Source organism: Salarias fasciatus, chromosome 6 (assembly GCF_902148845.1).
Source record: "Salarias fasciatus chromosome 6, fSalaFa1.1, whole genome shotgun sequence".
Classification (NCBI taxonomy): domain Eukaryota; kingdom Metazoa; phylum Chordata; class Actinopteri; order Blenniiformes; family Blenniidae; genus Salarias; species Salarias fasciatus.
This window is the reverse complement of record NC_043750.1, coordinates 8,613,179-8,635,571: the sequence shown is the minus strand read 5'-3', so window position 1 is coordinate 8,635,571 and position 22,393 is coordinate 8,613,179. Positions and strand designations below refer to the sequence as shown.

Here is a 22,393-nt window from a genome sequence, read left to right as displayed (position 1 = left end):
TGTGTGTGTGTGTGTGTGTGTGTGTGTGTGTGTGTGTGTGGGGTCTGGCTCTCGTACCACGGTCCAGGACTCCTGGTCTTTGGGTTCGAGGATGCCTGAGTTGAAGATCTCCAGGAGAAGCTGCAGACCCCCGGAAGAAACAAACTGAAAGAACAAACAGAACATTGATTTTTGGTCTTAGTTTGGTTTCAGTTTGTTTTGTGTTTTTTTTTGGTCTGTTTATCTGTCGCACCTTGCAGCTCCAGGTGTTCTTGCTGTTTTCTATCTGGTCCTCACTGGAGTCGTCGGAGTCGGGGTACAAGTCGCTGTAGCTGCCCTGGAAACACACACAACAGGTTCACACACACGGTTACAGTCCGATCGGTGATCCAAGACCTTTAAACGCCTGATTCTTGTCCGATCATATGAATCATTTTAGTCCCCAAGAAAATGCAGATTCATATGAAAAGATGACTGTGATTCTGCCATGTGCGTCGTAAAAGACACTAAAGAGACTGAAGGCAGAGACTGAAGGCATGCGGTCCAGAGGGACGGACGTGAGGACTGAAAGGGGAAGTGGCGTCTCACTGTGGACTCTCTGTGGATGCGGCGGTTGGGTTTGCCCAGAGCCTCGATGATCTCCAGGGCGTACAGCAGCTTGTGGGGACTTTTGATCTTCAGCAGCTCCTTCCAGCAGAGGCCCTCTCCACTCTGAAACACAGCGGGTCAGAGGGGAGGCGTGAGCGGCGGCGTGGGGGAGGAGCTCCCGGCGTGGCGCGGCGCTGCTTGGCTCACCGTGTCGTCCGAGATGCTCTGGAAGGCCTGCAGCATCTTGGGACAGGTGGGGAGGAGCATGAGGAGCTCCCAGACCCGGCGGGACAGGTTCTCGGCGTGGAGGTGCAGCTCCTCGCAGCGGGCGCTCTGTGGAGAACACGTCCTGAGAGGTCAGCCGGACGCCGTCCCCCGACCCCGCCGCTACGCCCGGCCGAGCGCCACCCACCTCGGGGCTGTCCTGGAGCTTCTCGGCGCCGGGGCTGGGGGGCTTGAAGCAGGCCAGCATCTCCAGCAGGTCGAACAGCGTGGTGAGGTGCGGCTCCTGGAGCAGCAGCAGCATGGGGATGTGCTCCTTCTGCGGCGGGGGCAGGCAGGAGGCGGGCAGCTGGACGCCCTCCCCCTTCCTCTCCCGGCGCGGCGCTCCCAGAGAGACGAACACCATCTGAAACACACGGCCCTCGGCGTCAGGACCGCACGCCCTCCGGCCGCCCGCCGGGAGCGTCGCCGCCGGAGCCTACCTGCATGTCTTTGAAGCCCAGCTCGTGCAGCGTCTTCTCGTCGTAGTCGGTGGTCAGCTCGTGACCGGAGGAGATCATCCTGACCGGCCCCATCAGGCCGCCTGCGGGACACAGCGCACGGTTAGCGCACGGCGGCCAGAGCGCCGCGTCCGGCGGGGGGGGGGGGGGGGGGGTGTCACCTGGGAAGTCTCCCGGCTGGCGGCCGCTCTGGCCGAACTCCTGCAGCTGGGCCTGCTGGTTCATCTGCTCCTTCTGCAGGTTCTCGTACCAGTGGGTGACCTCGGCCCGCAGGTCGGCCACCTGGTCGCTGGGGTACATCTCGATGGTCATCTGCAACGGGGGGAACGGCACGGACGTGAACGGGCAGAGTCCCAGAGGAGCAACTCAGAACACACCGCAGAGGGACAGAAAACGCATTCAGGAAAGGAAAAAACATCAGGAGACTGGTAAGAACACGTCATGAAAAGTCAAAAAACGCTGAATGTTCTCCAACAACAGTCCATAGGACGCCCTCTTGCCCTCAGTCATGTGTTTATGCAGGTGCAGTAGCCGCTCGTCTGGAGAGTTGATATCAATTAAAAACTGTCATATCTTTGCTCTCTTCCTTCTCTCCACTATTTTTTTGTTGTTTTCTTTTCTGTTCACTTGTTTCTTTCTCTGTCTCTTTGCCCGTCTTTCTGTCCCCCTGTCAGCTTCAGCAATATCATGTCTCTCAGTACTCAAAATAAATTAAGAAAGCATGTTGAACAAGAGGGGCTTGATACTTATAAGCTTATAATAAATCCTAACTTTTTGTGGCATTTTCCCAACATTCTCCATTATTTTGTGTTTTCTGTTAATCTCACTGTGGCATCCAGCCTCTGTGCTGTCGGCTCCTAATGAATCACTACAATCTCCACAGAAATCAGTAATTGTTTCTCATAGCGATGCGCCCGGTGTCGGCCATTTCCGGCCCACAGACATGAGGAAGCCATGTTGTTATAAAAGACGATGCTCATTCTGGAAAAGTTGTAATCATGCTGGCATCCCGAACACACTTATTTTCTCATCCCTCCCCGGCTAGTGATTCTTAAACACAAACAAAAACAAAAAGCTGGCATAAAAATACTTCGTCCAACTGGCGCTGACGTTTCAACACTGGATAAAGAATGCACTCATGTCATCACCTTGAAGGCTGCTGTTCTTCCATTTGAAGGTGAGACTTAAGGCGCCTCAACCATCCGAGACAGTTTGACTTTCAGCGGAAACTAAAAGCTTCACATTGAGTGTTACAGTCACTCATGACTCCTTTTACACTAAATAAAAAGGTGTTTTTTTTTTTTTTAAAGAAGTGACTCGATATAAGAAGTAATCACTTGAAAATGAAACCTTAAGTGTCTCCTTCATTTAGATTCCTGGATGTTGCCTTCAGGGTGAGTGGGAATTATTAAGTTTGCCAGCGATTAACAGCATTCGTGCAGGTTGTGTTATGGTCGTGTTAGCATTAGCATTAGCACTGCGTGAAAGCAGTGCGGAGGTCACGTGACCGCGTCCCACCTTGTCGGGCAGGCCGGCGGGCTGACAGACGATCCGCAGCGGCAGCGACTGCTTGTCGCTCAGCGCCTTGAGGTGGCTGCTGATCCCCGTGCCCTCGATCTGCCACTGGCGCAGGTGGTAGGCGAACCTGAGGGAGAGAGAGCCACACCCCCCCGGGTTCATTCAGCACGCGCTCGCCTCGTTCCCGAGCCGCGGTGGCGGAGCCTGTGGCTCACCTGCGCCGGAAGGCCTCCAGGTGTGTTTTGAGCATGAGCAGCCCCCTCTCGATGCTGGTCAGGCTGGAGTGCGAGTCCTTCTCCAGGTTGGCCGAGGCCATCAGGAGGCTCTCCATGCACTTCCTGATGAACTCCTGCTCCTTCTCCAGGCCCGTCTTCCCAGCTGGAGACGCAACCGCGACAGTTTGGAAACCAGACAGCAAAGCTTCACGCTAACCTTAACTCGGGACGTCCCGAACACACACTTCCTCCACCTCCGACGGAGGAGGAGCCACTGAAGAGACACTGACCGTTGATGTAGTAGGAGTTGATGTACTGGATGGCGGCGCGGCTGATATCAGCCGACTGAGCTCTGAGAGCGATGCCCCACAGCTGGTCCATGCCACACAGCTGGAAACACACACACTCCTTCATATGAGGCATCCATTCAAACCACTGACTGAGGAGATGGTATGTGTGTGTGTGTGTGTGTGTGCGTGTATACGTACCTCGCAGCTGGAGGCGTTGTCCAGAGCACTGGTGGCGAGGCGGGCCAGGTTACAGAGGTGCTGGAACAGGTTGAGTCCAGTCATGCTGATGGTCTCTGGCTTCAGCTGAGGCATCTGAATGACCACACACACACACACATTTAATCAAGAGGAAACATGATGCAGATTCCTCCTCTGGAAGAATTACAGCAGCAGGAAGTCACCTTTCTTCTCTGTAGACTAAAATATACCGCTTATGTATATTATCATCACATTATGTATCAAATTAAAAATATTGCCGGTAGAACAAGAAAGCAATTACAGGAAACTGGGGGAAGAAACACCACAGACGAAGGATCGGTGGCTAAAGAGTATCTCCTGAATGAAAACGCTAACACACACACACACTCTGACTCAATGGAGGAAATGAACTGAAAAGGAAAAGACTGAATAGTAAACAATGAACAATCTGTCTTTGTGGTCGGTAATAACATGAATTCACACTCTTCTGTGGTCTGTATACAGGAATTTGTTTAACAATAAAGATTCAGGTTAGAAAAAGCAAAAAACAAGCATTAAAAGAGAGCTGCTTCTCTCAGCTCCAGTTAAAACTCCCAGGTGTGAAGCTGCGGAGAAGCAGCGTTCAGACGGCTCCCAGAGTGTTTGACTCGAGACAGGAGGCCACAGCTTAGGTTCTCAATGTCAGGAACATAACTCCAGTTTCCTACAACGGCCGAGAAATAAATCTGAATCTGTCAAAAGCTGTGTTCTCTCTCTGTTTAGCCATTCGAGAACCCCAAAAATCAATAAAAAACACACACAAAAAAAGGAAAAAAAATCTCAATTCAATCTGACTTACAAAACGGTTTACATTTAGAAAAAGGAACCATGTTTGGGTTAATTAGAGGAAATGAAGCTTCAGTTGACTTAAATGTTAATCAAAAAGCTTCTTTTGACACAGTTTAAATGGTGCAGGCTGACGTCCCAGACGTTCTCTACCTTCTCCAGGAACAGGTGCTTGTAGGTCTCCATGCCCATGGCGTGCTGGTCCTTACTGCGCACCTGGTTGAGGAACCAGTGCAGCGCGTCGTCGTAGCACTCGGCGTCCTCCACCAGGCAGTGCCACAGGATGTCCACCTGCTCCAGACTCAGTCCTGACAGACGGCCACACACACCCCACCCCGGTTAGACACACGGAAACCCTGGAACCATTCGCGCCACGGCGTCCGGTGGTTGGAACACGGTCGTCTGTCTCAGTAATGCCAACGATAAGCGAGCATTAGCATGTTGTGGAGTCATTACGGTGCGGTTTCACTAAACTCCTGTTTACTGGAGGAGGCGCCTCACGGCTCGGTCGGTTCTTTTTGCCGTGGAAACATCTGAAAACAGCATGCTGGGTGGGCGTGTCCTATCGACAACCACGAAACGATCCTGCCTGCTCCTGATTGGACAAACCCGGCGGGCTGCTGCTCCTGGAGTTCAAACCGGACCAATCTGGCGGACCAGTCAGAACCTAGACCAGCCTCCTCACACGGTCTTACGCAGTGTTTCTCCACTCCAAGAATTCCTCTAAAATTTCTCATTTCCTGAATAGAAATGAATTTGTTAACAATGAATGAAAGAATGACACTCTCCGGAGTTCTGAAACATGAAGCCGGCACCGAAAACCGCCGTCAATAAGCACGCCTTGGTTTGACCTGCAGCTCGTCCGGCAGACAGAGGGAGCTTTGTTCTCTGGAGCCGCTCAGGTTGCATAATGAGCTCCGTTTCAGCTTTGTTCCCCACAAACCAAAGCTGCGTCCACAGCCCGGCGCCGCAAATAAGACTTTCTCTGAGGAGGACTTGCTGAGAGCAGAATAAACTGGAAAGCGGTTGTTTATTTGTTGTTGTGTCAGACCGATTTGTGTTTTGCGGCTCAGAAACTGTTCAACGCTTGCAAAACAAGTTGAGGATATCCGTTAACTTATAAACTCACAAAACTGTTTTGAATGCAGCATTAAAGCTCGTGTCCGGAGTTTCCGTTCGTCTTTTTCTTTTCTTTGAGCTAAGAGCATTTAATCACAATTTTAAAAAGTAATCGTTGACAGCCCTCCATGAACTGTGATTAAAAATGACAACACTAATCATATTACAAAATTTTATGAATTATATATTGTTTATAATTCATATATAAAATAAATGTTTAATATCAGGGGCGTTCAGCACATCGATTCCTGGTTCATCTCCCACATGTTTTTAGAGAATCCAAAGCAAATATATATTAAAATTATATGAACTATTATTGACTGACTGAAACTTATTTTGAAATCAAATGAAGATTTATTTTGTTTGAAAAATGTTTCACAGCTGAAACCCGCTGCTGTGAAGCTCTGATTCTGGATCAGTCCGACTTCATACCGGATTTCTCAGAAACCCGACGGGGTTCCTGATCACACACTGCGCTCCAGGGTGAATGAGAGAGACTCACTGAAGTGGTCGGGGGATCCCAGCGTGGAGAAGACACACGTTAGGAACTGCAGGCGGACCTGGACCTCCGCGCTGTGGCTGTACCTGCAGCGGCAGGGAAGACGGACGGAGACGTGAGACGACAGACGGGAGCCGGCCGCCGCGGCTCCACTGTGAAAACAAGCCGGGGACTCACAGCGCAAACTTGTGGCGGTGTTCGCGCACTTCCTGGATGTAGTGCTGCAGGTTGTCGAAGAAGAGCTTCATCATGTGCAGCTCCTTCTCGGCCCACCTGAGAGAACCACAGCGCCAGTCAGCACGGCTGAAGCCAGAAGCCGGAGGCCAGAGTGTAACGGTGTTTCTTACATGGTGATCCAGTGAGTGTCGTAGCTGGAGCCAAACTGCTGGAAGGTGCCAAAAAGCTTGGGAAGTAAACGCAAAGATACGACAACAGACCTGAGGAAGAAAGGAGGGGAGGGGAAAATCCTTCATGAGTCTGGAGACAGGAATTCAACACAACGAAAGAGAATCCAGCAGAGTCAGCTGCAGCTGGTACCGGTGGTGGGCCAGGTTGTCCAGGCAGCCTTCGATGAAGCGCATCCGGATCTGCCGGTCGGTGAACCAGCAGACCAGCGAGCACAGCAGCTTCTCCGCCTCGTTGATCAGGCCCTCGGACAGGTGGATCTGGACACGGGGCGAGACGGGACAGTTCAGCAGCGACCCGGGGAGGGACCCGGGGGGGTTCAACCTGCGGCTCTGGAGCCACATGAGGCTCTCTGACTCTTCTGCTGTGGCTTACCACTAAATTATATAAATATTTTCTGATCATAAAATGATTTTAATTCGATCTACATAGAAATCATTTTCAAAATGACTTATTTCTTGGATTAAAAAAATGCCTGAAGTAAAAAAAAATGTTCTAAAATTACGACAGTTTCCACAAAACCTCAAAAACACAAAAAAACTACAACAAAAAGCAGAAAAACTGATAAGAAAAGAGATGAAATGATAAGTGTCTAAATTCACCTCCGTCCTGTGGCCATAAGACTCAACAACCTCCCTGTTGATGGTGTTAGCTGTGTTTTGTTAAATTAAATCTTTTCTTTCTGTGCTAATATTAGTCACGGTACATATTAATACTTAATTTTTAGGCTATCCTACTTGATATTCAACTTTCTTTGAGTTCTTTCCCTCAGGAAACAATGAAGTATTTCAATTCTAAATATCAAAATTGCCTGAAAAATGATGAAAAAGAAGTATGAAGCTGTTAAAGCCAGTTTTAAAAACAGCTACAAATATTTTGCCATCCAAAGTTGTGACTAAAACTTCCTAAAAATACAGTTTTCTGAAACTCTGGAAGCTGTGTTCGCCTCATCTTAAAGGTTGACCGTGTTTTGTGGCTCCAGAAAAGCCTGACATGGTAGAAACATGGCATGAACGGCTGCTCTGGTCACGCAGGCTGCAGAGCCCTGCCCCGGAGTCGTACCGCGTCCTCGTCCTGCACCAGGTCCCACAGCAGCGTGTTGCCCTTCTTGCAGACGTTGTCCAGGTTGATGTCGGTCAGGGCGTGGCTGCCGGAGTACTGGTGCTTGTGGACGGCGGGGCCTGCACAGAAACGGCGCGTTGACAAAAAAGCCTCGGCAGGACTCGGACTCGCGGCCGCGCCCCGGAGCCGAGAAACACTCGCCTTGCACGAGGTGCTCGTGGTAGATGGAGGCCAGGTTGGGCAGGTGCTGCTGCAGGTGGGAGCTGAGCTCGGCGTGGGAGTTGATCTGCACCAGCTCCTCCTCGCAGCCCGACTCCTCGCCGTCGAAGTCGGCCATGTTCTTCTCCGACTTGGCGCTGACCTGCGAGCTGCTGCAGCTGACGTCGTCGGCGCTCAGCATGTCCTCCACCATGGCGCTGGAGGGAGAGGGGGGACGGATTTACAATGTTTACGTCCAACACCGTGAGGCGGAGCCACGGAGCGGACGCGGTGGCGGCAGGGCGGGGCTCACCCGTCGTGGTGGTGGTGGTGGTGATGGTGGTGGTGGTGGTGCTGGGGCCCGATGAAGCGGCGGCAGTTGAAGAGCTCGCCGCCCATGGCCTCCCCGAGGAAGTCCCCGGGCCGCGGCAGACAGGGGGGCTCCTGGGGCCCCTGGGCCATCTGGGCGGGGCCGATGTCCGGCGGCAGCTGCTGCTGCTGAGGCTCCGCCCCCTCGGGCCGGGCGGACGACGACGCGGAGCAGGCGTCCAGCATCCTCATGCGGCCCTCTAGTGACGCCGACGCCGCCGTCACCATGGCAGCGGCAGTCTCTGGGTTAAAGGGCAGGACCTTTGGTTTGGCCCCTCCCCCCGAGCCGCTGGGCCCCGCCCCCTGACTCGGCCCCTCCCCCAGCGCCTCGGCCGCCTTCCTCTTCCTGGACTCGCTCTGCTCGCGGGGCTCCTTCTGCTGGCCGCCGTCGGCCGCCGCTAACCGGTTCCCCTCGTCGTCGTCCTCGTCGTCGTCGTCGTCATCGTCCTCGTCGTCGTCCTCCTCCTCCTCGTCCTCCTCCTCCTTTAAGGCCTCGCTGTCCGCCATGTCGTCGGAGTGCATCTCGCTGCCGGGGCTGCCGGCCGACTGGCTGGCCCGGCTGGAGGCGGCCTCGTTGCTGGAGGCCTCGCTGCGCCCGCTGCTGCTGCCCGGCCCGCTGCTGCCCTCCTCCACGCTGTTGGCCGTCTCGTCCGAGCTGCCCTGCATCGACTCCTGACGGACAAACACACCCCGGCTCATCCAGACGCCGCTTCTCCGGTGAGACGGCGTCCCCGCCGGTCCGGGCGAGCCTACCTCGGTGTCGGACAGCCTCTGCTGGCTCCGCTTGCCGCCCGTCATCATCTGGTCGTCCATCTCCATGTCGCTGCCGCCGCTGTGCTGCGTGTCGCTGTTGTCGCTGCTGTCCGGGCTGGCGGCCGGCGAGCCTGAGAGCACGGCGACAAGTCAGCACACCCGAGGGTCGTCCAACAGCGCACACACACTCAGGTCGACTCACTCAGCACACTGGAATAATCCAATTTTAACTAGCAAATGTTCACGTACAGATTTTTGGGAAAAAGCATGTAAAGCGAGGAGAGTCGCACTGGATTAAAAGTCAAATTTCAGATGTACCCACGATGGATTTCTCTGCTAGTTCGAAAAATAATTCAGCGCTGCATCATGTCCGCTACGTATAGTGAGACCTCCAGTGGACAAACTAGGAACTGCGGTTAAATCTTCAATTGCAGTGGACGGCTCTGGCATTTTAACATTTGGAGAGTCTTTAGAAAAGCCTCTTGTATAAAATAATGTATAAAGTCTTTAAAAACAACATGCGCTGTAAATGTGCTGGCTTCAATCCGTAAACACTGGCTAACCCGCAAGGATGAATGTCAAATCATTTTCCTCACAATCACGATGAAAAACCAAGTAAAAAAAAAGATACTTTTCAAAAGCACCAAAACAATCTGAACTAAATATCTCAGGTGGGTGAGTTACAGTAATGAGATTAAACCAAAACAGAAGGACATATGTCTACAGTTTGCTGCCAAACAAGTGAGCCTCTTTGTTCCGTTAATGTCAGAGAGAAATTCAACAAAGCAGACGGAGAGAGACGGACAGCGAAAGAGTGGACGGTGACCTTTCTTGTTTCCCATGGGGAGGTTTGTGTTGAGCAGGGAGGCGAAGGAGCTCTGCTTGGAGAGCTGAGCCTTGGCAGTGAGAGCGTTGTTCCACAGAGCCTTGATCAGCATGGAGGCCAGGTACAGCGTCTGGAGGAGGAGGAGGAGACCCCGCGTTCAGTCAGACAGCGGTAGCTTCCAGAAACGCCCGGCCGGGCCGCCGAGCGGCGTGCGACCGCCTACCTGCTCGGTGTGGGCGCTGGGGTGCAGACCCGACACCAGGTTGAGGACGTGGCGGAGAGGCACCGGGTCCAGGTTCTTAATGAGCGACGGGAAAAGGTCGTGGATGTAGCGGCTACAGTGTTTCAACTGCAAACAAAACACAGACTCATTTAGTCGGGATGTGTTTCAAAAGAAAAACCTCAATTTATCAGGCTGGAATGAGAGTTTCCATAAAGCCAATTGAGGACGACCGCCTCCCTCAGAGCTCTCAGCAGACGTTCTGCCGGACGCTCCAGAAGCTTCACAAAGGGTGTAAAGGCAGCCGCGAAAAGGTCAAAGGTGGCTCGGCGCCACACACGGGGAGGTGAGGAGTAGACGGGCGTCTCACCTGAGCTGCAGCCCAGATGCAGTCGACGTGCTGCGTGCTGAGCCGGCCCTCGGCGGCCAGGAAGTTCAGGATCACCTGGCACTGCTTAATGATCTGGAACACACACACACAGACACACACACACACAGACACACTCAGTACCGATAAAGCTTCCACTGCGGCAATGTTTAACAGGCGAAATAAAATTCAAAGTCACAGCAGAATGGAATTAAAAAAACATGATGTGTTCTGTGAATGTGAATGAATGAGGGTTTCCCGCCGACCTCACCTCGATGTGCAAATTGGGCCCGAATATGTGTTCCACCACGTTGTTGTGGATCAGCCAGTCGGCGAGCTCCTTCGCTATGGATCTGAAAAGATGAGCAGCGATTGGACACCGGTTCAAAAGAGCGCAGCCATCCAGCCGATTCACTCTAAATGTGTCTTAAACATACAAACGCGACACTGCCAATAGGGCTGCACGATTATGGCCAAAATGATAATCACGATTGTTTTTGTCAATATTGTAATCACGATTATTCATCACGATTATTCATTATGTTATGTAAAACATACCTTTTTATTGCACTTTTTTTTTAAACAAACAAGTGTCAAATTGAAGATGTGCGTCTTCAGCACTTCAGCGAAGTCCGGTGTGCATGCGCACATAATTGAAGATGTTTTAATTAGAATCTAAACAACTATTTAGAACCATGTCAATGTTGTGAACGATCATATAGACGCGCCGACTGTGAGTTTTTACAAATGTTTGACCAGACCTCTGTTCTGAAAAGAGCCGGATTATGACTTTGGAACCTGAACGCCTCACAGCTGAGCGACCGTCACTTGCTGCATTCTAACCCCTGAGAGCAACACGATGATCACTGAACAACAAGATGAAGATAAAACAACAAGAGAACAGTAAACAGCCGCGCTAAACCCAGAAATGAAACCTACCAGAACAATGATTCCCTCTTTCTCTCCAAGCCGCTGCTACGCCGCTCACATCCTGAACTGTCCGTCAATAACAGCTTTTCCCGTTCTGTCCGAGACGCTCAGCGTTTACATCTTCTTTCCACCGGTACAGAAGTTGAGATGCGTTCCATCGACTGATGTTTGAGCATGAAGGAATCGTTCAAAGCCAGCTAGTTCATCGGTGGCTAACAGCTAAGCTAACAGCTGACTGAGACACCGCAGTGGCGTCCATCAGCAGCTACTTTTACGGAGTGTCCCTGAAGGCAGCAGGAGCTACACGGCTCAGGTCGCCCCCTGGTGGTTGGCTGATTGTTGGATTAAAAAAGTGCTTGATTTGACACGCAACAGAGCCCGTTTTTTCAATTTAAAAATCGCGACGATCATCTAAATTTAATCGCAGCAGCCAAAATCGTGATCATGATCAAAATTCGATTAATTGTGCAGCCCTAACTGCCAACCCAACAGAGAACCACGTGTATTTTGAAATGGATGGTTAAAAGAACATGTCTTGTGATGCAAGCGTGGAAAGGTTTTAACTGCAGCTGTCTGAAAACTAATGCACCACACGTAAACCACATTTACTTTTTGTAACATATTTAAAGAAAAAAACCTGCAAAATATCTAATATTCTCAGAAAGTTTTGACATTGAGGCATGAGATGCTTTGCAATTCTGAATCATTTATGGAATCATGAAAGTGCATTTCACAGCTTCCCAGAGTGTACGCTGTCCCCATGCCTCACCGAATGAGCCTGAATTAGTGGGCTGCAGGTGATTCACACACTCCCGTATCGACTTAATGGAAGTGATTTTATTCAAGAGCAGCAGCCATGTGGTTATTCAATGATTGAAAACAAAATTAAATGAAAACGAAGCTCAGTTCGCTGGTTTAACTCCTCACACAGCTACTTTCTTTTCAGTTTCTAAATCTTCAAAATAAAAATCTCCACCCAGCAGAGATGTTTGATTTCGTCTGTGCGAGGACGTGGCTGACTCTTGGTGAATATCGATAAGGAACGACTGTCGGGTCAGTTAATTAAAAGCGTATTTTCCTATATTTTGCCGGTTGATCTGAGCGGACTCACGTTTCCGTGTCGGACACCAGGGACTCGTTGTTGCAGACGTCGTTGAAGGTGTGGAGCTGATTCTGGAAGAAACAAACCAGCTCATTACATGACGAAAACAGTTTGGTGGAGATGATCCTGGCTGAACAGCCAGCGCGCCCGTCCTCCAACACCGCCGGAGGGACTCACCGTGATCTGGCTGAGGCCGGCTAGCCTCATGGTGAGCGTCGGCGACATGAAGTACTTGAAGGCCAGGTCCAGGCTCTCCTTGTCGAAGCACAGCGCGCTGTCCAGCGGCTCCTTCACCGTGCTCCACATCAGGTCGGCCATGTTGCGCGCCGCGCTCTGCCGCAGCTCCTGATCGGACAGCTTGCACAGATACCTGCGGACGGCGGCGGACGGTCAGTCGCCGCCCGGGTCTTCGCACATCCATGAAAAGCATTTTGATTTTATAGCTGTGTATTTAAATAAAGTGCATAAATCACTCACTTCTGAAGGTAATAATGACAGAGAGAGAACAGGAAAAGTAATCTGACTTTTCTTTGTTTATATTTCTTCAGTCAAACTTAAACTTCCCGGTTTAACTTCCTGTTAGCAGCAGGGATTAAACTGTGTTTCATCAATGAATTCACATCTTACAGCCCATTGTCAATAAATCACTATTAAAATTCTTGCTGCTTTCAAACATTTCGGACTGTCATTTCTAACCTGGATGACATTCCCTGATAATCACAGGTTAGTTTCCAGACGGTCTGTTTTGTTTCCTCTCAGATTAAAGCCCCAGCTGCTCATTTCAAACACCTTTCCAATGAGGAAAAGCAAACAGGAGATGGAAGGCAGATGATCTGCGGTGGCGATCCCTGAAGGAGCAGAACTCCTGCTGCGTACGGAGGGAATTGAACCTGCAGCCTCGCTGCGACCGCTGCTCGGCGAGGCGGCAGCAGGAGTCCACCTGCGTCACATGACCGCGCCTGCGAGCCTCCCTCTGCCGTCAACGTGAGGAAGACTGGCAGGCTGGCCACTGTTGCCATGGCGACAGAAGCTCTTCCTAGCAACTGAAGAGTGGTACTTTGGTATTTTCGGGGCGAGAGAGGGAGAGAGAGCGAGAGCGGTGTAGGTTCACCGAGTGAACGAGTGAGAGGAGCGGAGACGGAGAATCAGCCACGTCTGGTTTTCACCAGAAGCTTCGATCCGTCACGTCCAATGAGGCGAGGCCGACGTTCACGGCTCTCCGAAGCATTTCAGACTGAAGCAAGCTTCCATTTCAATTCTCCACTTCGATAGAGAAATTAACATTTTTAATTTTGGGGGGTATTTTAGCTCATTTCATTCATTCCTCTTAAATCTTTAATCCTAATTTTCGCCGTCGCTGATGGGTTCTCCCTTCACTTCGACGTTCAGCCCAGCTTTAACGTCCCCTGCTTCGTCTCTGATCGCCGTCACCGTGTCAATCGTCTGTGAATCCCTTGGTCGCAACCTGCCTGGAAGCAGCAGCATATCAATGAAGCCTGGTTGATGGCGAGCGGAGCGACAGAGTGGAGGGGTTTTTCAGAGGAGGGGGATGTCACGAGGCCTGCAGCTCTGTCTCAGACAGGAAGTGTCGAGGAAAACGGCCTCTTTTCAGTAAACTGTACCACAGACGGGAAGCTCCCAGCTGCGCTGAAGACCTCCTCATTTTCAGGACCTTTGACTGCAGCGCGACGAGGGAAAAATGTACTCTGAGGATCGATAATGTGATAAATCTGCGTCGTTCCGTCCAGAGTAAACAGGCTTGTGGGTGAACTCACCGGATCACGTAGGTGCGGAAGGGGATGATGTGCTGCATGACGGCGGGGATGTGAAGCCATATCCGGATCTGTGAGCAGACGGCACAGCCGGTTAATCAATGAACTCACACAGGTGGAAACACAGAAAGCGACCGGCGCTTCTGCAAACACACGAAACGATCCAGAGGAAAAAAAGGAAAGGCGGCAGGGGAAGCGCTCCCCTCCTCTGTGGATGACACTCACGTTGGAGACGATGGTGATGAAGGCGTGTGCGATGGGGAAGGGGAGGCTCTCCGGAGAGCCCGACTCGAAGCACTCCTTCATCAGGGAGAGGCCGTGCTTCCCGCAGAACAGGCAGACGTAGCGCAGCAGGTGCAGTGGCACCTCCACGTCCTGCTCACACCACAACACAACACAACACAACACAACACAACACAACACAACACAACACAGGGGGCAGTCAGACCCAGGGCAGGAACCAGGGAGCAGGGAGCAGGCTTTTCTTCTGGTGCATGTCATTTACTTATTAACTTCATGTGCTTCAAACAGGAAAAAACTAAATGTGCTGCTCGCTCTACCATGTAAAACCACTTTGTACCACAAGATGGTGTCAGTGAGTCAAAAAGACTCGAAAAAACGCCAAAATCAACTGAAAAAATATGGATGAAAATAAAATTCTAAAAGAGATTTAATCTTCTCAAAATAAGTACGTGCTCACAGCACGAAAGTTATCAACGTGTGATATATGATCCTCTGGAGCCGAACGTTTCTTCTTCCAGTCTGATTTCATTTGCATTTCAAACACTGATTAAAAATGGTTTCTTCGTGAAGAGCTGGAATTCAGAAAAACAACAAACTACTTAAAAATTAACCTCAAGAAACAATAACACAGACAAAACAATCAAACTAGACAAAAACTGCTAGCATAAAAAGTGGTGGGAAAGCTAAAACTGAAGGCACAGCAGGTGGGCCTTCAGGGACCTGTGCTCCAGTGGTTCAAGTCCAACCTAACTGATGGATCCTTCTCTGTGATGATTAATGACCTCTCCTCGTCTTCAGCTGCTCTGTCCTCCGGTGTGCCACAGGGTTCCATTCTCGGCCCTGTTTTGTTCTCTCTGTACATGCTGCCCCTGGGCTCTGTGATATTCCGTCATAATGTCTCATTCCACCTGTATGCAGACGACCTACTAATCTATCTGCCGGTTTCCCAGAACTCCCCAGACACACAGTCCATCCACAGGTGTCTGGATGACATTAAGCAGTGGCTGTCACAAAACTTTCGCTGTCTGAACGAGTCAAAGACTGAGTTCATCCTCTCTGGTGCCTCCAGTCCATCTAAAGCTCCAGTTTTCACACCGCTCACCAACCATCTCAGCCAGACACTCAGGAATCTTGGTGTGACTTTGGACAACGATCTCAGACTCAACAAATAGACTCTGTGGTCAGGGCAAGCTTTTTTCAGCTTTGCCAGTTGGCCAAAGTCAAGTCATTTCTCAGCCGTCAAGACCTTGAAACAGCAATGCACGCCTTCATCAGTTCACGTTTGGATTACTGTAACGCCCTCTACATCGGTCTCAGCCGAGCTTCTCTGCACCGTCTACAACTTGTACAGAATGCAGCCGCCCGCCTCCTCACCAACACACACAAACGCCACCATATTTACTTTATGTAATGAACTGACATATTTTATATATATTTGGTTTTTTTTTACTCATGTTCAGCACTTCGATCGGCCTGGGTTGTTGTAAAGTGCTATACAAATAAGATTTGATTGATTGATTGAAAACTACTCGGACCATGAAGAAATTCAGAGCAGCTGAAATAAGCTAAACAGGCCACAGCGGGAAGATCCATGAGAAAAATAGTCTTTAAAGTGACTACATAAGCTAAAAATATGACCTGAAGTATCTGTTTTACTTCATGAATGCAAACTGTTTCTGTATTTACAGCAATTCTTTTTTTTTCTCTTTCAGTCTGGATAATTAGCGTGTTTCATGGCTCCAGATTTGGAGGAAGAAGGCGAAAACGGGCAGCAGACCCCGGCTCTACACCAAAGTTAATGTTTATCGGTCCGTGCCTGCTTCAAAAAACCCACGATAAATGAGTAACCAGAGAAGAGTGGACTGATTAACAGGTGGACGGCCTGCAGACGCGTCCACTACCAGAACGCTGCGGCGGGAGAGTCTCTTACGTTCATGTCGCAGAAGGAGCCCAGGATGTTGCTCTCATGAGCCGATATGTCCTGAAAACCAGAAACACAGGAGGCGTTACGGGGGGCACACACACGGGAGTCGTCCTGAAACACACACGCACGCACGCACGCACGCACGCACGCACGCACGCACGCACACACGCACACACACACACACACACACAGGTGTTTGAGGCGGGGCCTGGTGGGGCGGCGTACCTCTATGGTGGGGTGTGTGTTGTGTTTGTAGGCCGTGTAAAGGGGGAACTGGATCTGGAAGATCTTGGCAGCACACAGCAGCAGCTTCTCTCTCTCCTCTGTGCTCCAGGAGCTGAAGGGATCCTGGCATTCCCCGCTGGCGGCGGCGGCAGCACTGCCGCCCCCCGATGCCGCCGCCGCCGCCGCTTCTCCTTGTGCGTCGGCCGGCTGGCCGGACCCCCGGTCCGGGCCCGGGTTAGCGTTCCGGTGCGAGTCGGGCGTGTCGGCATCCTCCTCAGCAGAGTCTCTCTCCACGTTGACGGGTTCGTCCTCGCCGGGCGAGGGCGGCTGGGGGAGGGCCGCGGCGGCCGCCGACCCGCCGCCGCTCCACTCGGAGCCCGCCGCCGCCGAGCCTTTGTGGGCGTGGCAGAGCCGGTCTCTCAGGCTGCTGATCTGGGCGATGACCAGGTTGATGAGGGCGTAGACCAGCTGGTTGAAGACCTCCAGGTGCTTGTACTCCTTGAAGCAGCACAGACATTGCCTGGAGGCGCAACGGAAACCGTCAACACACCACGGCGGCAGTTTGGAAGAAAAGCTCAACTAAACTTTGAAAATCTTCACCTTTATACGAGTATTTCATTTTTGACTTTGACTGACAGACATTAAGAAGAGCAGAAATCTGGCTTTGTGTGTGTGTGTGTGTGTGTGTGTGTGTGTGTGTGTGTGTGTGTGTGTGTGTTATCACAGGAAGTGCTGAATCTGTGCTCTGCAGAATAAAGCTCAGCAGGAGCAGCAGATGAAGTCTGGCTGTTTGGGGAGAGTCAGCGTATCTGGGATGTTCCCCTCAGTGGATTTACAATTCATTCAAACAGGAGAAGCGAGACGGGCTCTGCAGCAGGAGCTGCTCGTCTTCGCCTCCGCACCAACAACTAGTCTTTATCTCTTGTTTTGAGAAATTGTGAAGGAGGAGGCTGTCCGGCTTTTACAGGACGGCTGAAGTTCCTGTTTACACAACAAACAATCCGGATGGATTCTGGCTTAACACGACGAATGAAACCGGTTTTCAGAGTTTTATGTGCTGGAAACACAATGCTGCAGTCCATCCTGTGAGGAGGGAACTTTTCTGAAACATGCAAAAACGGTTGGAGTCGATCGTTTTCCTGCGAGTGTGTGAGCAGGGTGACAACCGCGGAGGACTGCAGAGAGTTTGTGCTGCTCACAGTTTTTAATTTAACGCCTATACTATGAAGAAAGACACTTTCCAGGAGCTTCGTTCATATCTTCTCCGTCCTGGCGGGACGCTGACCCCTGACCTTCCTGCTGCTACACTGCACCGGTCGTAATGTTCTGGCTGATGGGTGCAGTCCAGCGACGGCAGAGGAAGCAGCACCCACCTCTGAGTCCAGGAGCTGATGTAGCCGAGCACCCGTAGAGCATGTTCCTTCTTCAGCTGGAAGCCTCCTTCACTGCCGTCTGCATCCGATACTGAGGACAGAGGATCAGAGAGTTATTCCAAAAAGAAACCCAGACTTCCACATTCAGAATCAGCAGCAACCTCAACAGTGAAACAACTCAGATATCAATCATTACACCATCACTTCTGACACAGGAGGCCATTTTCCAACATGGCTACTCAGGAATTCTGAATAAACCACACCCATAAAAGGCCAACTGACCGCCGTCTCCTCGCAGTGAATCGAAACAGGACAAACAATTGAAGCTACGGGTGATTTAGACGCCGTGATTTAGCGTCGTCCACGACAAAGTAGTTTAAGACGCCGTGAGTGAAGCCAAAGGTCAAGAGAGAAACAGATGTACGTTGCTGCCGTGCTGATGGAGTCCAGCGGCTGCTGCTCCAGAACCTCCCGTGGATTTGATGAGCCTCCAAGGTTCCTGCTCATCCGTCACCTCCTCAAAGCCCGGATTTCTGTGTCCGACGCCCGGAGTTAACCTGCATTATTCACGAATCAGCTCGTCCAGCTGGGCGACGACCTGATGAATAATACAGATGTGCTGACGGCGCATCTTCAGAGGCACCTGTGGCTCCGCCCACATTCCACTGAATGGAGAGGATGGCTGATAAATTCCTCATAGAGACATCCATCCTAGCTGACTTCTTACGCAAGAGGCGACAAACCATGCCTTTTATTGATCATGTGAAAAACGTCTGAATGTTAAAGAGCAATGAGGAGTGAGAGCATCAAACATCTGGCTTCCCTGCTTGTTCAGGCTTTTCCTCCTTCAACAAGTACAAAAAACAGTTTATTCAATCAAAGGGGGACACTGAGTCTACATTTGGCATCCTCCTTATTGAAAATCATTAAATGTTGGCACCAGACTGTGCGCTGAAGTTGCTGTTATTGCTCGAGCCTTTAAAGATCGGCATCAGTCTCGCCCCGTTCAAGGGAATCCCCAGTCTCCAAATCACTGACCTCGATTTTACAGCAAATGTCAACAGACGCTTTCACTTCTGGGCAACGGCAGATTTAACTTCTTCTGATAAGCTGCGTGATTTCACTGACCGTCGTTCCCGGTGGTCAGTTTATGAGCTGCAGCTCAGCGTGAACAGAAAACAGGAGGAGGAGGAGGAGGAGGAGGAGACCACTGTGATCAAAACTGTGATCAGGAGGCCGGGCTTCGGACCGTTATTCTGCATCGTTTCTCTGTAGATAAGTGCAAACAGGACGCTGTTGTTCAGCTGATAAGTTAACAGAAGTGACACAAGCGAATCCCTGGCTGTGAGAGAAGATGCTCCGCCAGAACGGCTCCGAGCGCCGATGAAAAAAATGTTATTGACCAATACTGAATCAAAACTTGGAGAGAGGACATCAAGGGAGCTGGAGCTTGCACTGAATATTCATAAAGATCAATCAAATATGCATGAATGAAGGGAAATGCCGACCGAAGTGACGCTGCTGCAGGTAATCACACGCTGACAATGTTAAAAGCTCATAGAAGTCACAGGCAGATCTTTCAGAGTGTCATGGCGAGGGGAGGTGTCAAGGTCACATGGCCTATCAACAGGGGTCCCTCAGGGGTCGGTGCTTGGCCCCTTACTCTTCTCTCTGTACACCACTTCACTTGGTGCAGTGATTCGCTCCCATGGCTTCTCCTACCACTGTTATGCTGACGACACTCAGCTCTTCCTCTCTTTTCCACCTGACGACATGACAGTAGGGCTGTCACGATTAGGAATTTTAGGAGACGATTAATTGTCAGGAAAAAAAATCGCGATTGACGAATATATTGTTATATTGGGGGGGGATGCGTGCGTCCACTCGCGGGGGGGGTGCAAAAGCGTCTGCTAAATGAAATTGTGGAATTGTAGAATTGTAGAAGTCGATATTTCATGATAGGGCTCCTTCTTTGCCTGAGGAATCAACAGTGCCAACCAGTGGCCTGGCATGCTAACTACACCCTTCTCAGTGTTTCTGCAGTTTCCATGTAAACGGAGCAAAATGTGAGCAGGTGTTTCAAGGGGTTTGAACCTATACCTGTACCTTCAGAGGGATGTAACACCCCCCAAGGCCCTAAACCGGGATCCTGTGTCGGAAACCCGTTTGTGCAAAAGGCTGCAGTGGGACTGTGAAGGCAGGGCTGCATGATCAGCCGGTCAGCAAGGCCACCAGGACGCAACGACATATAATAACAGACAGAGAGCTAAGTGTGTGACGTTAGCGAAGCGCAGTCTGTTGTCAACACAATCGAGCACAAGGTCATTTTATGTTGCCATGCAGATAATTAATGCACAGCGCATGTTAACAATACAGAGTGCTTCACAATACTGGTGAACAAGACATGCACACACCTGTCTCAGAGATCAACACACACCGAGTGTTCAGTGGAGTAACCCCCAAAAGCAACACAATAAAACTACAGTTCATAAAAGAGAGAAAACTGTTGCATCAAAGGTGACACAACCAAGGGAAAGCAGGGTCATTAGAATAAACAAACCCTAAAACACAACAGGACAGAGTAGCTACGGTGACTAAATCATTAACAGCAGCTCAAAACGGAAATGTATCACTGATTAACAGGAAGTGAGACGACTGCGAGCCGGAGAGAGGTGACGGATATTTCAAATCCAAGCTGAGCACATCTCTGCTCCTGCATCACAATCTGTAACATGTTTCCTTTCAGGTCTTTCAGAAAAGCTTTTTATAAAAAATAAAAAGTAACCCTTTGGCGACGATAAGCCACTATCTAACCAAACATACAGCTCCAGTCACAGTTAGTCTAATTGATACGTCCAGGTCATAGAGCTGTGAAGCTTAGACTGACGGTGGGTTGATTTAAACGCAGCAGCCTGCTGTTTTTACAACACGCCTGAAAACATCCTGATGGCAGTGTGACCGTGAAGCACAGTGAAAACCGAGGCTGCCGATATCCACAGGAAGAGGCTTCACTTCTGACCGAGACGACCTGGATGATGCATTTACCACAAGCGCCAACCTCCACTGGTAAAACATGAAGATAACGCGGAATTGCAAAAAATCTGTAATTCCGGAGAAAATCCAGCAGGGGGCGATGGTGTTGGCTTCCATAAGAGCCCCGGTCTCAGTGGAACTCATTCAAAAATGCAGATTTTCAGAGTGTAAATAAACATAAAGCACCCGGTTCATGTTCTGGTCTCTGTCTCCAGTTTCTACAGCCGTGCTGCTTCACCAGACTGACTTTCACAAAAATCAGCCGTTAATTTTATATTATAAACTAAAGTTTTGCATAAATCGCCCTATCACAGCGCCTCCTCTGTTCTGTCCATGTAATGCGGTCATGTGACGGGCTGGACCAATCACAATTTACATCCGCTTTCAAATGTTCAATATGGAGACGTCCTGCTGGACTCGCTGAAGTCTTCAGAACGAGATTTCGGAACGCTGTGGGGGACGTCCTGAAAGCTCTATCCACTGTATTTACCATCTACATGGTTTACCATCAGCTCAGTTCAGCCTGAGGGTCTCACACACACACACACACTGCAGCTGCAAAGCGGGTTCACGGGTCTCCTCCTGATGCAGCACATGGAGCTGCCTGTCACGTTGACGGAGCAGTCACAGCTCACACACACACACACACACACACACACACACACACACACACACACACACACACACACACACACACACACACACACACACACACACACACACACACACACACACACACACACACACACACACACACACACACACACACACACACACACACACACACACACACACACACACACGTTATCATTATCATTCAATACCAGTCTTTAAAATAAATCGCTTGATGTTGATGGTCACATATTCTCTGGGAATCTGGATTAAAGATCAATTACTGAAGAAACTCAGCAGTCAGATCAGAAACTGATTAGATTTTAAAACGTTTTTTATTTAGAGTAAAAAAAATGTCAATACTGTATTATGAGGGCTTTTTGTGGTTGGCATTAGCAGAGTATTGTTAATTTGTCTCAGTTTAAATAATTTGTATGTAAAGGGGCAGATATTAGATTGTTCTTCTTTCTGCTCCTTTTCTTTCGTTTGTTTTGTGTCTAAACTGATGACATTGATGTATTTTCATCATTCTTTGTTTTTGTGTTGTTTTAAATGAAAGAAACAACTAAACTAAACTGTATCGGTTCCAGTGATTGTTTTACATGACTAAATAAAACTATTATTTTTTTCATAAACTGCTTTTGAAAGTTTCTCCTGACTCGACCCACGATGTGAATGAATGAAAACCCTCCGGCCTTCTGCTGCTGCTCATCCCACAAATGCATTTCAGTGGCACTCCATGAAAACTGCTCTTTTAAAGGTGCTCAGAGACGCTTCCGAATGCGGAACCACTGAAAGCGAAAATAAAATTTAGCAACAATGAAAACTATCTCAGGAACTAATGCAGATTTTCTCAGTTAAAGAGGCTTTAGCGATTCTTCGTCCTCATTATTCATTATTGAGCTTCGCCTCCAAGCAGATGCATGATGTTTAATATTTAAGCAGTTCTCGTGTTTTTGGAAGTGCAACGCTGACGTGTTTCCTCCACCTAGCTGCTCTGCTCTGAACAATACTGAAGGAATACAA

The 22,393-nt window shown here is 50.0% G+C and overlaps 1 protein-coding gene across 2 annotated transcripts in view; it reads right to left on the bottom strand.

Moving 5' to 3' along the window:
* Nucleotides 1–22,393, bottom strand: part of usp34 (ubiquitin specific peptidase 34) — a 43,324-nt gene that overhangs the window by 15,482 nt on the left and 5,449 nt on the right. For both annotated transcript variants that reach the window (XM_030093470.1, XM_030093469.1), the window contains exons 2-32: nt 17,723–17,813; nt 16,350–16,869; nt 16,131–16,181; nt 14,183–14,332; nt 13,961–14,028; nt 12,363–12,555; nt 12,195–12,256; nt 10,425–10,506; nt 10,157–10,249; nt 9,790–9,915; nt 9,567–9,696; nt 8,741–8,871; nt 7,932–8,659; nt 7,622–7,836; nt 7,421–7,539; nt 6,491–6,618; nt 6,301–6,390; nt 6,131–6,226; nt 5,957–6,039; nt 4,489–4,643; nt 3,511–3,624; nt 3,313–3,412; nt 3,023–3,185; nt 2,808–2,934; nt 1,451–1,601; nt 1,272–1,372; nt 980–1,195; nt 775–900; nt 568–690; nt 233–316; nt 58–144 (exon numbers count right to left, since the gene is read on the bottom strand). In XM_030093470.1, coding sequence (XP_029949330.1) covers nt 58–144; nt 233–316; nt 568–690; nt 775–900; nt 980–1,195; nt 1,272–1,372; nt 1,451–1,601; nt 2,808–2,934; nt 3,023–3,185; nt 3,313–3,412; nt 3,511–3,624; nt 4,489–4,643; nt 5,957–6,039; nt 6,131–6,226; nt 6,301–6,390; nt 6,491–6,618; nt 7,421–7,539; nt 7,622–7,836; nt 7,932–8,659; nt 8,741–8,871; nt 9,567–9,696; nt 9,790–9,915; nt 10,157–10,249; nt 10,425–10,506; nt 12,195–12,256; nt 12,363–12,555; nt 13,961–14,028; nt 14,183–14,332; nt 16,131–16,181; nt 16,350–16,869; nt 17,723–17,813 — 4,703 coding nt within the window. The remainder of the gene's footprint in view (nt 1–57; nt 145–232; nt 317–567; nt 691–774; nt 901–979; nt 1,196–1,271; nt 1,373–1,450; nt 1,602–2,807; nt 2,935–3,022; nt 3,186–3,312; nt 3,413–3,510; nt 3,625–4,488; nt 4,644–5,956; nt 6,040–6,130; nt 6,227–6,300; nt 6,391–6,490; nt 6,619–7,420; nt 7,540–7,621; nt 7,837–7,931; nt 8,660–8,740; nt 8,872–9,566; nt 9,697–9,789; nt 9,916–10,156; nt 10,250–10,424; nt 10,507–12,194; nt 12,257–12,362; nt 12,556–13,960; nt 14,029–14,182; nt 14,333–16,130; nt 16,182–16,349; nt 16,870–17,722; nt 17,814–22,393) is intronic.